Source organism: Hylobates moloch, unplaced genomic scaffold, assembly GCF_009828535.3.
Source record: "Hylobates moloch isolate HMO894 unplaced genomic scaffold, HMol_V3 SCAFFOLD_4, whole genome shotgun sequence".
In the NCBI taxonomy this organism is placed as follows: Eukaryota; Metazoa; Chordata; class Mammalia; order Primates; family Hylobatidae; genus Hylobates; species Hylobates moloch.
The window spans coordinates 99658685-99674311 of record NW_026652279.1 but is presented as its reverse complement, the minus strand read 5'-3'; the positions used below and the strand labels follow the sequence as shown (position 1 = coordinate 99674311).

The following is a 15627-nucleotide window of genomic DNA, read 5'->3' as shown; positions in this document are numbered from 1 at the left end:
TCTGGCTAATTTTTTTGTATTTACCTTCTCTTGGCTGTCCCCAGAGATCAGGGTACCACAGCTGCCTGCCTGAATTTCTGCATTAGCGTTCCTGCTGAACGTTTCTGCCGTCTAATCTTGACTTTCTTTAAACCATTCTGTATACTAGATTCAGTATTTTTCTTAGCAGGTGAAAATTTGATCATTCTTCTCTAAATCCTTTTGGGTAAATTCTTATTTACTTTAGAATGAAGTGTAGGTTTTTTTTGGTATGTGTGTTCTAGTATTTCGTACATCACTATTCAGTAAATGTTTATTGAGCAATTATGATCAAGTCATTGAGTAACCGTGCTGATGCCACATACGTTAAAACAAAATCGAGCCCAGCAAACAATAGAAACTAGTCAGGTGTTTTGGTTTAATTTGGACCCTAAGCTTGGTAGTTCTATAAGTTCACTCTTCTGACAAAATTGAATTCATTTATATCTTAGAGTAGATTTAAAGGTAAACTGTCATTAGCCAGATGTGGTGGTGGGGCGCCTGTAATCCCAGCTACTTGGGAGGCAGGGAATTACTTGAACCCAGGAGGTAGAGGTTGCAGTAAGCCGAGATCATGCCACTGCACTCCAGCCTGGGCGACAGACAGAGCGAGACTCCATTTAAAAAAAAAAAGGTAAACTGTCTTTTATTTTGTGGAAAATTTGCAAGTTATTTGAGATAAAGGTACTGAATCATTCATTAGCTGTTAGATCTGGAAGAGAGTTTTTTTTTTTTTTTTTGAGACAGAATCTCATTCTGTCGCCCAGCCTGGAGTGCAGTGGCATGATCTCGGCACACTGCAACCTCCGCCTCCCGTGTTGAGGCAATTCTCGTGCCTCACCCTCCCTAGTACACCCTCCCTGGGACTACAGGTGCGTGCTACCATGCCCGGCTAATTTTTTTGCTTTTTTTTTTTTTTTGAGACGGAGTCTTGCTCTGTGCCCCAGGCTGGAGTGCAGTGGCGCGATCTCGGCTCACTGCAAGCTCTGCCTCCCGGGTTCATGCCATTCTCCTGCCTCAGCCTCCTGAGTAGCTGGGACTACAGGCGCCCGCCAACACACCCGGCTAATTTTTTGTATTTTTAGTAGAGACAGGGTTTCACCGTGTTAGCCAGGATGGTCTCGATCTCCTGACCTCGTGATCCGCCCACCTCGGCCTCCCAAAATGCTGGGATTCCAGGCTTGAGCCACCGCGCCCGGCCTAATTTTTTTGCTTTTTTTAAATTTGAGATGGAGTCTCACTGTTGTCACCCAAGCTGGAGTGCATTGGTGTGATCTTAGCTCACTGCAACCTCCACCTCCAGGGTTCAAGTGATCCTCCTGCCTCAGCCTCCTAAGTAGCTGGGATTACAAGTGTGTGCCTCCACACTTGGCTAATTTTTTGTATTTTTAGTAGAGATGGGGTTTTACTGTGTTGGCCAGGCTGTTCTTGAACTCCTGACCTCAGGTGATCTGCCCGCCTCGGCCTCCCAAAGTGCTGGGATTGCAGGCATGAGCCACCGTGCCTGGCCAGTTTGTTTGTATTTTTAGTAGAGATGGGATTTCTCCATGTTGGCCAAGCTGATCTTGAACTCCTAGCCTTGAGTGATCTACCCACCTTGGCCTCCCATATTGCTGGGATTACAGATATGAGCCACCGTGCCCAGCCAAGAGATCTTAAAGTTTGTCCAGTCCAGTGGTTTTGAAATTTTATTACCTATTAGAATCATCTTGGAAATTTTCGAAATTTCGTTTCCTGAGCTCTGTGGTTGCCCTAGCCCTTCTGTTCAATATGAATTGTTTTCCCTTAGCCTGCTAGGCACTTCTGCCATTTTGTTTCCCACCTACCTACAGTTGTGCCCTAGTTAGATAATAATGTTGATTAGATGTGGAAGCATCGGTACTAAAGATTTGTGTTGATGCTACAAACAGTGGTATAACATTCACTAATTTAGCACATCTTTAATGTCAGTTATGGGAGACACAACTGAAGTACTGAGGATATATTGATGGCAAAGAACATTTCTTTAGACTTCAGTTTTTTCTTGAGCTCTTAGAAAACTTTGCCCGAAGGTATTTTGATGTTTGAAGTAGAGTAATTTTGCAAAGTTATTTATTTCCCATGAGTTTTTTTGTTGTTTATCGTGTGTGTTCATTTAAAGTCTCTGTTAACAATATCTTAGTTTATAATATTAGAAAATCACATTGCCTGTTGCATCCTCCTCCCTGCTTGTGGGTTCACTTGTGCCGAAGTACTTGTACTTATTTGATCCAAAGTCTGCAGTTGGATTGATCCAAAGTCTGCAAATTGATCCAAAGTCTGCAAATTTCAGTTGTAGTTTGTTTAAAAATTTAAAAAGTTACAACTTCCTTCTATTTGTTCTACAATTTTGTATTTCTTTTTTTTTTTTCTTTTTTTGAGACAGACTTGCCCTGTCGCCCAAGCTGGAGTGCAGTGGTGCAACCTTAGCTCACTGTAACCTACCTCTTGCCTTCTGGGTTCAAGTGATTCTCCCGCCTCAGCCTCCCAGGTAGCTAGGATTACAGGTGTACACCACCACGCCCAGCTAATTTTGTGTTTTTAGTAGAGATGGGGTTTCACCATGTTGGTCAAGCTGGTTTCGAACTCCTGACCTCAAGTGATCTACCCGCCTTGACCTCCCACAGTACTGGGATTACAGGCATGAGCCATGTACCCAGCCTACAATTTTATATTTCATCTAGCATTTCTAAGGATGCATTCAGGTTGAGGAGAGACTGTGATTAATCTTAGTTGTGTGGTTCCGCAGAAACATGTATCATGACATATCATGGAAGGAGAAATCTCGAACAATACAGAAAAATTGTCCCCCTATTTACTACCTTCTGCTTTTTTGTAGGAATCACTCTTCTGTATTTTAAGTCTCTTTTGTATCCTTTAATGAAAAAAAATTTGCATGTCATTAGATGTTTTTGTGTATTTGTAAGCAAAAAACCCAAGAATCGTAACAACAAAACAAACTGGCTGGGCGTAGTGGCTCATGCCTGTAATTCTAGCACTTTGGGAAGCTGAGGTGGGAGGATTGCTTGAGTCCAGGAGTTCAAGACTAAACCTCAGTAACATAGTGAGACCCCATCTCTACCAAAAGTACAAAAATTAGCCGGGCATGGTGGCATGTGTCTGTAGTTGCAGCTACTTGGGAAGGCTTAGGTGGGAGGATCACCTGAGCCTGAGAGCTTGAGGCTGTAGTGAGCTGTAATTGTGCCACTGTACTCTAGCCTGGGTGACAGAACGAGACTCTGTCTCCAAAAAAAAAAGCTGTTTACCTTTTCTGTACCTTTTTTACTTTCTACATGAATATATATGTAAATATCCGCCTTATATTTTTAATGGCTGTATGATATTCTTTTATATGGGTATAATTAGTTTAGTTCATCCTCTTTCGATAATAATTTCTCTTTTCAGTTTGTTTTTAAAAGTAGTGCTGCAAAGAATATATATGCACGTGTCAGAAAATTTTTGTTAATGTTGATTTTTTTTTTTTTTGAGACGGAGTTTCACTCTTGTTGTCCAGGCTGGAGTGAAATGGCGCCATCTCGGCTTACTGCAACCTCCACCTCCTGGGTTCAAGCAATTCTCCTGCCTCAGCCTCCTGAGTAGCTGGGATTACAGGCATGCGCCACCACGCCTGGCTAATTTTGTATTTTTAGTAGAGACGGGGTTTCTCCATGTTGGTCAGGCTGGTCTCGAACTCCTGACCTCAAGTGATCTGCCCGCCTCAGCCTCCCAAAGTGTTGGGGTTACAGGTGTGAGCCGCCACACCCAGCCGTAAATGTTGATTCTTATTGAACACACGGGTACCTTACAATAATAATTGTTTCATTTATACTTTACTGATAATTATTTAGTCCTTTCTAGATTCAACTCCCATTACATTAAAAAAAAAATTTTTTTTTTGAGATGGAGTCTCACTCTGTTGCCCAGGCTGGTGTTCAGTGGCACAATCTCAGCTCACTACAACCTCCGGCTCCCGGGTTCAAGTGATTCCCCTCCCTCAGGCATGAGCCACCATACCTGGCTAATTTTTGTATTTTTAGTAGAGACAGGGCTTTGCCATGTTGGCCAGGCTGGTCTCAAACTCCTGGCCTCAAGTGATCTGCCCGCCTCAGCCTCCCAAAGTGTCAGGATTACAGGCGTGAGCCACTGCGCCTGGCTCCATTACATTAATTTTTTTAACGTTTCTTTATTTAAAAATTTAGAGACGGAGTCTCACTCTGTTGCCCAGGCTGGAGTGCAGTGGAGTGCAGTGGCGCAATCTTGGCTTACTGCAACCTCTGCCTCCGTGTTTCAAGTGATTCTCCTGCCTCAGCCTCTTGAGTAGCCTGGATTACAGGCGTGTGCCACCACACTCGGCTAATTTTTGTATTGGTAGCAGAGATGGGGTTTCACCATGTTGGTCAGGCTGATCTTGAACTCCTGACCTCGTGATCCGCCTGCCTCAGCCTCCCAAAGTGCTAGGATTATAGGTGTGAGCTACTCGGGTAGCTGAGGCAGGAGAATCGCTTGAACCGGGGAGTCGGAGGTTGCAGTGAGCAGAGATCGCACCACTGCACTCCAGCCTGGTGACAGAGCGAGACTCCGTCTCAAAAAAAAACAAACAAAACAAATATGTTGCTCTGAGCCCTTCTTAAAGAAATCAACAGAGCATAAACATCACACAAGAACAGAACAGTCATGCCTGAACCTACTTGAGATATTAGGATTTAAATACATGTGAGGTTTATGATTAAAGAATATTAATGCAGGCCGGGCGCGGTGGCTCACGCTTGTAATCCCAGCACTTTGGGAGGCCGAGGCAGGCGGATCACGAGGTCAGGAGATCGAGACCACGGTGAAACCTCGTCTCTACTAAAAAAATACAAAAAATTAGCCGGGCGTGGTGGTGGGCGCCTGTAGTCCCAGCTACTCGGAGAGGCTGAGGCAGGAGAATGGCGTGAACCCGGGAGGCGGAGCTTGCAGTGAGCCGAGATTGCGCCACTGCACTCCAGCCTGGGCGACAGAGCGAGACTCCGTCTCAAGAAAAAAAAAATGAGGCAGAGAATTCTTTGAACCAGGAGGCAGTTGCAGTGAGACAGTATCACCATGAACCAGCCAGGCAGAGAGATCCATCTGATCAGTGTCATAAATCTGGACAGATCAGAGGTAAAATAAAAACTGAAAGAAAAATAGAGACTAGTATTTTTAGAAAATAAAATTGTTAGATCAGAAGTTATACATTCAGTTTTCATGACTTGTGCAATTTTAAACTGAGAAAACACTGTCTCACAGTCTAGCAAATAAAATTTTAGTTTGTTTATATTCCTTTTTTCTGTACCTGTATTTATGATACATTGAAATTATAGCATATAATTTCATATAATTTTATCATTAAATTTGTTAGGACAGCATTTTAATTAATTAATTAATTAGAGACAGTCTTGCTCTGTCATCCAGGCTGGATTGCGTTGGCACAATCTCTGCTCACTGCAGCCTGTGCCTCCCACGTTCAAGTGATTCTTCTGCCTCAGCCTCCTTGAGTAGCTGGGACTACAGGCGTGTGCCACCATGCCCGGCTTATTTTTGTAGTTTTAGTAGAGACAGTGTTTTGCCATGTTGGCCAGGCCGGTCTCAAACTCCTGACCTCAAGTGATCCACCCGCCTCGGCCTCCCAAAGTGCTGGGATTACTTTCGGAGGCCGAGGCAGCCTCCCACTTTGGTAAGCCACTGTGCCCAGCCAGGAAAGCATTTCAAAGTGTTATTTGGTTTAGTAAGTAATAAGTAATACTGTAGATGATGCCTTCCTGTCTGTAGATGGCTTTGTTTTATTTTATTAAGAAAAATTCCTGAGTGTAATTTCCTGGATCAAAAGATAAAGACATCTCTAGTTGGGCCAGGTGCGGTGGCTCACGCCTGTAATCCCAGCACTTTGGAAGGCCGAGGCAGGTGGATCACAAGGTTACGAGTTCAAGACCATCTGGCCAAGATGGTGAAACCTCGTCTCTACTAAAAATACAAAAATTAGCTGGGCGCGGTTGTGGGCGCCTGTAATCCCAGCTACTTGGGAGGCTGAGGCAGGAGAATTGCTTGAACCTGGTAGGCAGAGGTTGTAGTGAGCCGAGACCTTGCCATTGCACTCCGGCCTGGGCAACAAAGCGAGACTGCGTCTCAAAAAAAAAAAAGAAAAAAAAAGATATCTCTAGTTATGTACTTTTTACAGTTTTTTCCCCTAGAAAGATATTAATCATTGCAGTGTACAGATGTATAAGCTTTAGTGAAATATCAGGAACTTTGGGTATTAGGAACTTTAAAAAATATATAGTTTAGTAAGCACAAAATGGTAGTTTTAAGTTTATAGTTCTTGTAAGTATTAGGTAATTGTGCTTATTTGATAATGGATTGTTGGAGCCTTTGAGCTAATTATACCAATGTTACAGGTAAGGTGATAAGATCTGAGAGGTTAAAAGCAGCTTTGTTAAATTGCATAGCCTGTCAGTCCTGGCTGTTTGGGAGACTGAGGTGGGAAGATCTCTTGAGCCCAGGTTTTTGAGGCTCTGGTGAGCTACCATCATGCCACTGTACTCCAGCTTGGGTGCCAGAGTGAGACCCTGTCTCTGAGAGAAAAAAAAAAAAAAGATATTTACGTAATTTTTTTTTTTTTTGAGATGGAGTTTCGCTCTTGTTGCCCAGGCTGGAGTGCAGTGGCATGACCTCAGCCCACTGCAGCCTCCGCCTCCCGGGTTCAAGTGATTCTCCTGCCTAAGCCTCCTGAGTAGCTCTGATTACAGTCATGCACCACCACGTCCGGCTAATTTTTGTGTTTTTAGTAGAGACGGGGTTTCTCCATGTTGGTCAGGCTGGCCTCCAACTCCTGACCTCAGGTGGTCGGCCTGCCTCAGCCTTCCAAAGTGCTGGGATTACAGGTGTGAGCCATTACTTAAATACTGGTCAGGTATTTAAGTAATTCTAATGAGTATTTAAGTTTGAGAATTATGTTATAAAGGTTTGAAATAATTGCAGTCATGTTTAACATTTTTCAGATAATCAAGTGTTTTCTCTATGGGCCTATTATGAGAACTACCTGGGCCCTGTCTCATATACTGAAACAGACTTTTCTTAGCAACATCCCCAAATGCATATTTTTAAGTTTTCCAATTGAGTCTGATCAACTAGGTTTGGCATACTTTTTTGAAAGAGCTTTGGAATAAGGAGAGGTTTGGCCTGGCATCCCAGTTGAATCATGTAATATAGCTGGGGCAACTTTATAATCTATCTGAATCCTTTTCTTTTGAATAATTTATAAATGTCTGTTTTTAATCTGTAAAATGGGGAGAACAATATTTACCTTGTTATGGTTATGATGCCTGTTTTGCTATTGTTATGAAGTTTGGGTTATTGGTACCTTAGATTAACTTTAGCTGTAGTATTATATGAGTCAACTCTTGAGTATAGGTATTTATTAAGAAACATTCAGTTGAGGTAATTTGTTCACTTTAGACATTTCAGATATAAAGAGAAAAGGAAAATAAAAGCAACCAGCAATTGTGCTATCCAGAGTATTTTAACATTTTATTATTTTAAAATATATGCATGTATACATACATAATTTTGTACAAAATCACAAAGATTTTTAGCTTTGGAGATTTTTAACGTGGAAAGTTTATACACTACTTCTCAGATGTGCAATACAAATGTACTTTTCATTATCTTACTCTGGAACCCACCTATTCTTGATATGGCAGGGATTGGTGATAGTGGAAATGCTTTTTTGTTGTTGAAAAGTCTTGTTTATATCAGCATTTATCTTTGCTTTCTTCTTTGAAGAATTTTCTCCTCACTACTCTTCTTCGTAAGATATTGGCTTAGTTAGGGAGGAATTTCATGCTAATTGTGTTGTGAGGGAGGTTCCTTGGGTTTTATGTTATGATTCCTGTTTGTCTGGTCTGGTTCTTAAGTGCTGTCTGCTGGTGTCTCTAAAGGCATGTGTTTGGGCTTTTTGCATTTGCTGCTGAAAACAATTACAGTTTGTTATTTTATTTTAGAGTTCTGCTATGCAACCCAGGCTGGAGTGCAGTGGCGCCATCTTGGCTCACTGCAGCCTCCGCCTCCCATATTCAAGTGATTCTCGTGTCTCAACCCCCTGAGTAGCTGAAATTACAGGCATGCACCTCCATACTCAACTAATTTTTGTATTTTTAGTAGAGATGGGGTTTCGCCATGTTGGCCAGGCTGGTCTCGAACTCCCAACCTCAGGAGATCCGCCTGCCTTGGCCTCCCAAAGTGTTGAGATTCCACCCGTGAGGCACCACACCTGGCCCTAATTTTTGTATTTTTTGTGGACAGGGTTTCACCTTGTTACACAGGCTGGTCTCAAACTCCTCAGCCAAAGTGACCCGCCTACCTCGGCCTCCCAAAGTGTTGGGATTACAGGCACAGGCCAGCCTACCTATTTTAATTTCTTGGCATAAAGATGAATTTTTATTTATTTATTTATTTATTTATTTATTTATTTATTTTATTTATTTTTTTTTTTGAGATTGAGTCATCTCACTCTGTTGCCCACCTGGGCATATATAATCCCAAAGTGTTGGGATTATAAGGTGTGAGCCACCGTGCCCAGCCAAGATGAGTTTATTACGCGTTTTTCCCCCAACAAGAATGAACTTGTTTTTGAGATGGAGTCTTGCTCTGTCATTCAGGCTGGAGTGCAGTGGCACAATCTCAACTCATTGCATCCTCCGCCTCCTGGGTTCAAGTGATTCTCCTGCCTCAGCCTTCTGAGTAGCTGGGACTACAGGTGTGCGCCACCATGCCCAGCTAATTTTTGTAGTTTTGGTAGAGTTGGGGTTTTGCTTTGTTGGCCAGGCTGGTCTCGAACTCCTGGCCTTGAGTGATCCGCCTGCCTTGGCCTCCCAAAGTACTGGGATTGTAGGCGTGGGCCACCGCACCTGGCCAAGAATGAACTTGAATACTCTTTTTTATATACATGAAGAAACGTGCTCAGAAAGGGTATTTATTTAATTACGCAGCTTACATTATTATAAAATGAGTAATATACCAATATATTGCAAGTGATAGAGAACTTCTATACTTATTGGTATAAAAATATGGAAAGGGAAACTAAAAATATTAATGTGCAGGCATTATTTTATAGATCTAATGAGACGTCAAGAAGAACTCAGACGCTTGGAAGAACTCAGAAACCAAGAGTTGCAAAAACGGAAGCAAATACAACTAAGGTAAAAGAAGATCATTTTAAGAAACGTGAATTGTATGTCTTATTAATAAAAACTCCCCACCACCTGTTACAAGTTGTATAAGTTGAGTATCACAGGAAAGATAGAAAAATTGCCCATTTTAACCACACACAGTGAATTACTTCATACTGTAGCATAATTCTTTGCTATTTTTTAGCTGGCTAAGGGCACTTTGAATGCTAACACTTTGAAGTTAAACAAGGGTTTTAGGTATTATTATATGTAATTTATTGTAAGAATATGCTGTGAATATCCATTTTTCCAGAGATGGATATATTTGCGTTGCTCTTATTTTGTTATGTGTGTAACTCTACTATGAATATCTTTATGTAACTTTGTGCTTCTGATAATGTTTAAACAAGATTTCTGAGGCTGGGGGCAGTAGCTCATGCCTGTAATTCCAGCAGTTTGGGAGGCTGAGGTGGGCGGATCACATGAGGTCAGGAGTTTGAGACCAGCTTGGCCAACATGGTGACACCCTGTCTCTACTAAAACTAAAAAATTAGCTGGCTGTGGTGGCATGCGCCTGTAATCCCAGCTACTCGGGAGGTTGAGGCAGGAGAATCGCTTGAATCTGGGAGGCGGAGGTTGCAGTGATCTGAGATCTTGCCACTGCACTCCAGCCTGGGCTAAACAGCTAGACTCCATCTCAAAAAAAAAAAAAAAAAGATTTCTGGAAGTTGACTCCGTGTTAAAAGGGGTTATGGGGACTTAAAATCTCAGTACATAATAGACAATCGTGATGGTCAGCTTGAAATCTTTTAGGTTTAAGTAAGGATGTTTGGGAGAGTGGTTAATTCAAGATGTATAAACCCACATTGATAGCTCACCTTGTGCCTGTGGCATTTAATTGCAAAATATAATGGTATAAACATTACTCTTCAAAGGTTCAGAAATCATACTAGTTAGGAAATATTATGAACAAAGCTATGATAGTTAAAGCAAATGTAGAAATCTGTTTTTGAAAATAGTATTTGCTTTAAAAATATAAAGTGCTTGTGGTAAGAAAATAAGGTGTTCATGGGGAAGTAAAAGTAAAGAAAAAAGTGTAAAACCATGAACAAATTTGAAGCTTCTCTGGTCTACAGATAGGTGATATTCTGTATATTTTGATGTATTTTTTCAAACTTTGTACCTGAGTTTATCAATTTATAAATATTTCTATATGATTTTACTCTACCCAATTCATTCTTTTTTTTTTTGGAGAGGGAGTTTTGCTCTTGTTGCCAAGGCTGGAGTGCAATGGCGCGATCTTGGCTCACAGCAACTTCCGCCTCCCAGGTTCAAGCCATTCTCCTGCCTCAGCCTCCTGAGTAGCTGGGATTTCAGGCATGCGCCACCACACTTGGCCAATTTTGTACTTTTAGTAGAGACGGGGTTTCTCCATTGTTGGTCAGGCTGGTCTCGAACTCCGGACCTCAGGTGATCCGCCCGCCTTGGCCTCCCAAAGTGCTGGGATTACAGGCGTGAGCCACCACACCTGGCCCCAATTCATTCTTAAATCATATTCCCTGGACAGACAGCATTAACATTTCACCTAGGGAACTGTTAGGAATGTAGTCTCAAGCCTCCCTGCAGAACTACTGAATGAGAAACTATAGTGGTGAGGCCCAGCCACCTGGAATCCTCCAGTATTCAGATAGATCTGAAAGCTTGAGAACCACTGTTTTGTTTTGTTTTGTTTTGTTTTGTTTTGTTTTTTTTACAACTCTCAACATCATGAACGTGCCTTCCTCAGGAACCTTTTTTAAAACTTTTCTTTTTTCCTTTTTGTACAGACGTGTTCAAATCTCTTCTACTTTTTTTTTTTTTTTAATTTTATTTTGGAGATGGAGTTTCGCTCTTGCTGCCCAGGCTGGAATGCAATAGTGCAGTCTTGGCTCACTGTAACCTCTGCCTCCCAGGTTCAAGTGATTCTCCTGCCTCAGCCTCCTAGCTGGGATTACAGGCTTGTGCCATCATGCCCACCTTATTTTGTATTTTTAGTAGAGACGGGGCTTCACCATGTTGGCCAGGCTGCTCTTGGACTCCCGACCTCACGTGATCTACCTGCCTCGGCCTCCCAAAGTGCTGGGATTACAGGCGTGAGCCACCATGCCCCGCCAGATCTTTTCTACTTTTAACAAAGACAAGGAAAGCTCCTCTCCCCTAACATAAAGTCTTACCTGAATCCAGCTTTTTCCTCTTAAAACTTAGAGATGACAGCTAGGCTTTTTGAAATTATACCTACCCCTCATGTAAGCAAAAAATAAATCATTAAAACCAAACAATATGAGGGATGGATTCCAAAATAGGATACAAAAATACAAGAAATTAACCTAGTTGTCTTACAAATGAATAACATCACATTGAAAGGGGATAGGGAAGAAAACAAGGAACCTAAATAACTGGAAAATAGTATCTTGACTGGATATCATAATACTAATGATAAGAACCATACATCAATTCTGTAAGCTAGTTAGGCGTATGGGCCAGTAGTTCTGAAACTACTTTGTGTGTATACGTTACATGAACAGATCAGTACGTACAGTCTTTTGTATCTGTGGGTTCTGCATCTATGGATTCAGCTGACTGTGGATTGATAATATCTGTGGAAAAAATTGTGTGTATACTAACATGAACAGACTTTTTTAACTTGTCATTCTCTTTTTTTTTTTTTTGAGATGGAGTCTCACTCTGTTGCCCAGGCTGGAGTGCAGTGGCGCAATCTTGGCTCACTGCAAGCTCCGCCTCCCGAGTTCATGCCATTCTCCTGCCTCAGCCTCCCAAGTAGCTGGGACTATAGACGCGTGCCACCATGCCCGACTAATTTTTTGTATTTTTAGTAGAGACGGGGTTTCACCGTGTTAGCCAGGATGGTCTTGAACTCCTGACCTCGTGATCCTCCCGCCTCAGCCTCCCAAAGTGCTGGGATTACAGGCGTGAGCCACCGCGCCCGACTAACTTGTCATTCTCTAAACTGTGCAGTATAACAACTATTTACATAGCCTTTACATTGTATTAGGTATTATAAGTAATCTAGAGATGCTTTTAAGTGTGTAGGAGGACTTTTTTTTACTTGTTGTTCTCTGTAAACAGTGCAGTGTAACAACTGTTTACATAGTCTTTACATTGTATTAGGTATTATAAGTAGAGATGCTTTTAAGTGTGTAGGAGGATATGCATAGGTTATATGCGAATACTACACCATATGTCAGGGACTCGGGCATCAGTGGGTTCTGGTATCTGGGGGACGTTCTCGAACCAATCCCCTGCACATACCAAGGTATGACTGTATATTGTGGATAATGAGACTCAGGTTTCTCATCATTAGAGAAAGATGAATGGCTAAAATTAAAATCCTGTGTGAGTGTGATTTGAATCAGAGGTATGAACCCTGTGGTGTTTAATATTGACAAATATGTGCAGAAATATAGATGTGTGTTTATGTATGGGTTAATATGTATACATATACTGTATTTTATTTTTAATTAAAAAAAATTATTTAAGAGATAAGGTCTTGCCCTGTCACTTAGGCTGAAGTGCAGTGTTGCAATCATAGCTGACTGTAACCTCGAACTCCTGAGCTCAAACAATCCTGCCTTAGCCTCCCAAGTAGCTGGGACTATAGGTGTGCACCACCACACCCAGCTAATTTTTTAATTTTTATTTTTTTGTAGAGATGGGATTATGCTATGTTGGTTAGGCTGGTATCAAACTCCTGGCCTCAAGTGATCCTTCCTGCCTCAGCCTCCCAAAGCACTGATATTACAGGCATGTGCCACCATGCCTGGCCCATATGCTGTATTTTGTGGCTTTTTCTACTGAGAGGCCCTAGAAGCTTCAGTAACAGTGAACATAACTGGTGCCTCGATCTTTAATAATAATTGCTACAGACAAGCTTTTTTGATGGATGCCAAAGTTGGTGGGTAAAAACTTGAGAAACAGGGTTTTTGCATAATCTCAAATTTGTATTAAGTACAAATGGAAAAAATATTAAATTTAAAGTGGTGAAACCCAGTAGACACCACCATAACCAAACACTAAATTTCGTATCACCTGTAATAAGACAGTTGACATCAGGAGCCCCTTGATACGATTCACTGAATGGGATATAACATTATTTCTGTGATATTCTTACCAGATATGTATAATCATTCGAGTCATGAGAAAAAACCCAAATTCAAGGACATTCTACAAAATAATCAGTTCTCTTTAATAGTGTCAGGTTCATGAAAGATAGAAAGACTGAACTGTTACAGACTGGTGGAGACTAAGGAGAAATAACAACTAAATGCAATGTGGGATTCTGGGTAAGGTCTTGGAACAGAAGAAAGGTGTTAGTGGGCCTGTGGTCCCAGCTACTTAGGAGGCTGAGGTGGGTGGATTGCGTGAACCCAGGAGTTCTGGGCTGTAATGCACTATGTCGATTGGATATCCACATTAAGTTTGGCATCAATATGGTGACCTTCTGGGAGCAGGGGGACTACCAGGTTACGTAAGGAGGGGTGAACTGGCCCAAGTCAGAAATGGAGTAGGTAAAAACTCCCGTGCTGATTAGTAGCGGGATAGCGCCTGTGAATAGCCACTGCACTCCAGCCTTGGAAACATAGCAAGACCCTGTCTCTTAAAACAAATAAGCAAACAAACAAACAAAAAACATAGGAAGACCCTGTCTCTTTAAAAAAAAAATTAGTGAGGAAACTGGTGAAATTTTAGTAATGTCTATAGTTAATTATAATATTGTACTAGTATTCATTCCTGGTTTTCATAATTTTGTACTATGATTATACAAGGGGTTAATATTAGGGGAAGCTCGTGAGGCACATAGAGGATAGGTTGCTGATTTAATCATAGGCTGAGATGTGGAATGCTTGTTGCGGATGTAATTTTTTATTTTATTTTATTTTTTTGAGACGGAGTCTCGCTCTGTCACCCAGGCTGGAGTGCAGTGGCGTGATCTCGGCTCACTGCAAGCTCCACCTCCCGGGTTCATGCCATTCTTCTGCCTCAGCCTCCCAAGTAGCTGGGATTACAGGTGCTTGCCACCACACCTGGCTAATTTTTTGTATTTTTAGTAGAGACGGGGTTTCACCATGTTAGTCAGGATGGTCTCAATCTCCTGACCTTGTGATCCGCCCGCCTTGGCCTCCCAAAGTGCTGGGATTACAGGCTTGAGCCACCGTGCCCGGCCTGAAGATGTAATTTTTTATTGCGTGATTTTTTTTAAATTATGTAATCTCAATATACGGGGGCATCAGATTCAATTTAAAATTCAGTTAACTGAAAATATCTCAATATGAGGTGATAATTTGATGGGTAACCTTTATGTTTGACCAAATTCTAGTAAATACAGGCAGTGATAAATCTGTTACAATCTTAGTCTTTTCTAGTGGCTGGGGAGTTTCTTTTGAAATTAACGGTAAGGATCTTGATTTAAGAAGTATGAACAACTTTCCTTAAAATTGAGTAGTTTTTGGCCAGGCGTGGTGGCTCATGCCTGTAATCCCAGCACTGTGGGAGGCCGAGGCAGGCGGATCACAAGGTCAGGAGATCGAGACTATCCTAGCTAACACGGTGAAACCCTGTCTCTACTAAAAATACAAAAAGTTAGCTGAGCGTGGTGGCAGGCGCCTGTAGTCCCAGCTACTCGGAGTCTGAGGCAGGAGAATGGCTTGAACCCAGGAGGCGTAGCTTGCAGTGAGTGGAGATTGCGCCACTGCACTCCAGCCTGGGTGACAGAGGGGACTGCGTCTCAAAAAAAAAAAAAAGTTTGAGTAGTTTTGCAGTATGTATAAAGGAAAGAAAAAAGATTATGTCTAGGAACTCATACATATTTGCAAGATGGAGCAAATGAAGAAAATTGTCATAATTAAATTGAAGAGATTTATCTGGCTGAGGCTGCTGCCAAGTAAGATAGCTTTATTTGTTAACAAGCCAAATAGTCTGAATTCTGCCTTTGTGCTTTACTTTAGTTGGAAGATAGAAAAATTGGCCTAGGACAGTACATTTTGAGAGAAATATATTTGGAGTACATAAGTTTCTGGTTTTACTTTCAATGCTATAAATAAATTATTTAGTTTTTCATAGGTAACTTAATTCTTCAGAGGTTGCGGCAGGTATTGAAGGAAGACCAGGATGAGGGGCTTACGTGAACTGGTTCAGCCTGTGACTTGACCACTTAGTAGTTATTCCTTTGTTTTGTTCATTCACTTATTCCTTCATTCCTTCTCTTTCCACCCATTTACTCACCTACCCACTTCGTTTCTTTGTTTTTTTTTTTTTTTTTTTTTTTGAGACAGAGTTTCGTTCTTGTTGCCCAGGCTGAGTGCAGTGGCGCCATCTCGGTCACTGCAACCTCTGCCTCTTGGGTTCAGGT

At 41.7% G+C, this 15627-nt stretch overlaps 1 protein-coding gene across 2 annotated transcripts in view; it reads left to right on the top strand.

The window, feature by feature from the left end:
- The first annotated feature begins 8930 nt into the window (after positions 1-8930).
- The window catches only part of PSPC1 (paraspeckle component 1), a 67786-nt gene continuing 61089 nt past the window's right edge, over positions 8931-15627 (top strand). The window contains exon 1 of one of the 2 annotated variants that reach the window (XM_032150689.2): positions 8931-9251. In XM_032150689.2, coding sequence (XP_032006580.1) covers positions 9145-9251 — 107 coding nt within the window. In that variant the 5' untranslated portion in view covers positions 8931-9144. The remainder of the gene's footprint in view (positions 9252-15627) is intronic. The other variant, XM_058437785.1, reaches the window with a different exon arrangement.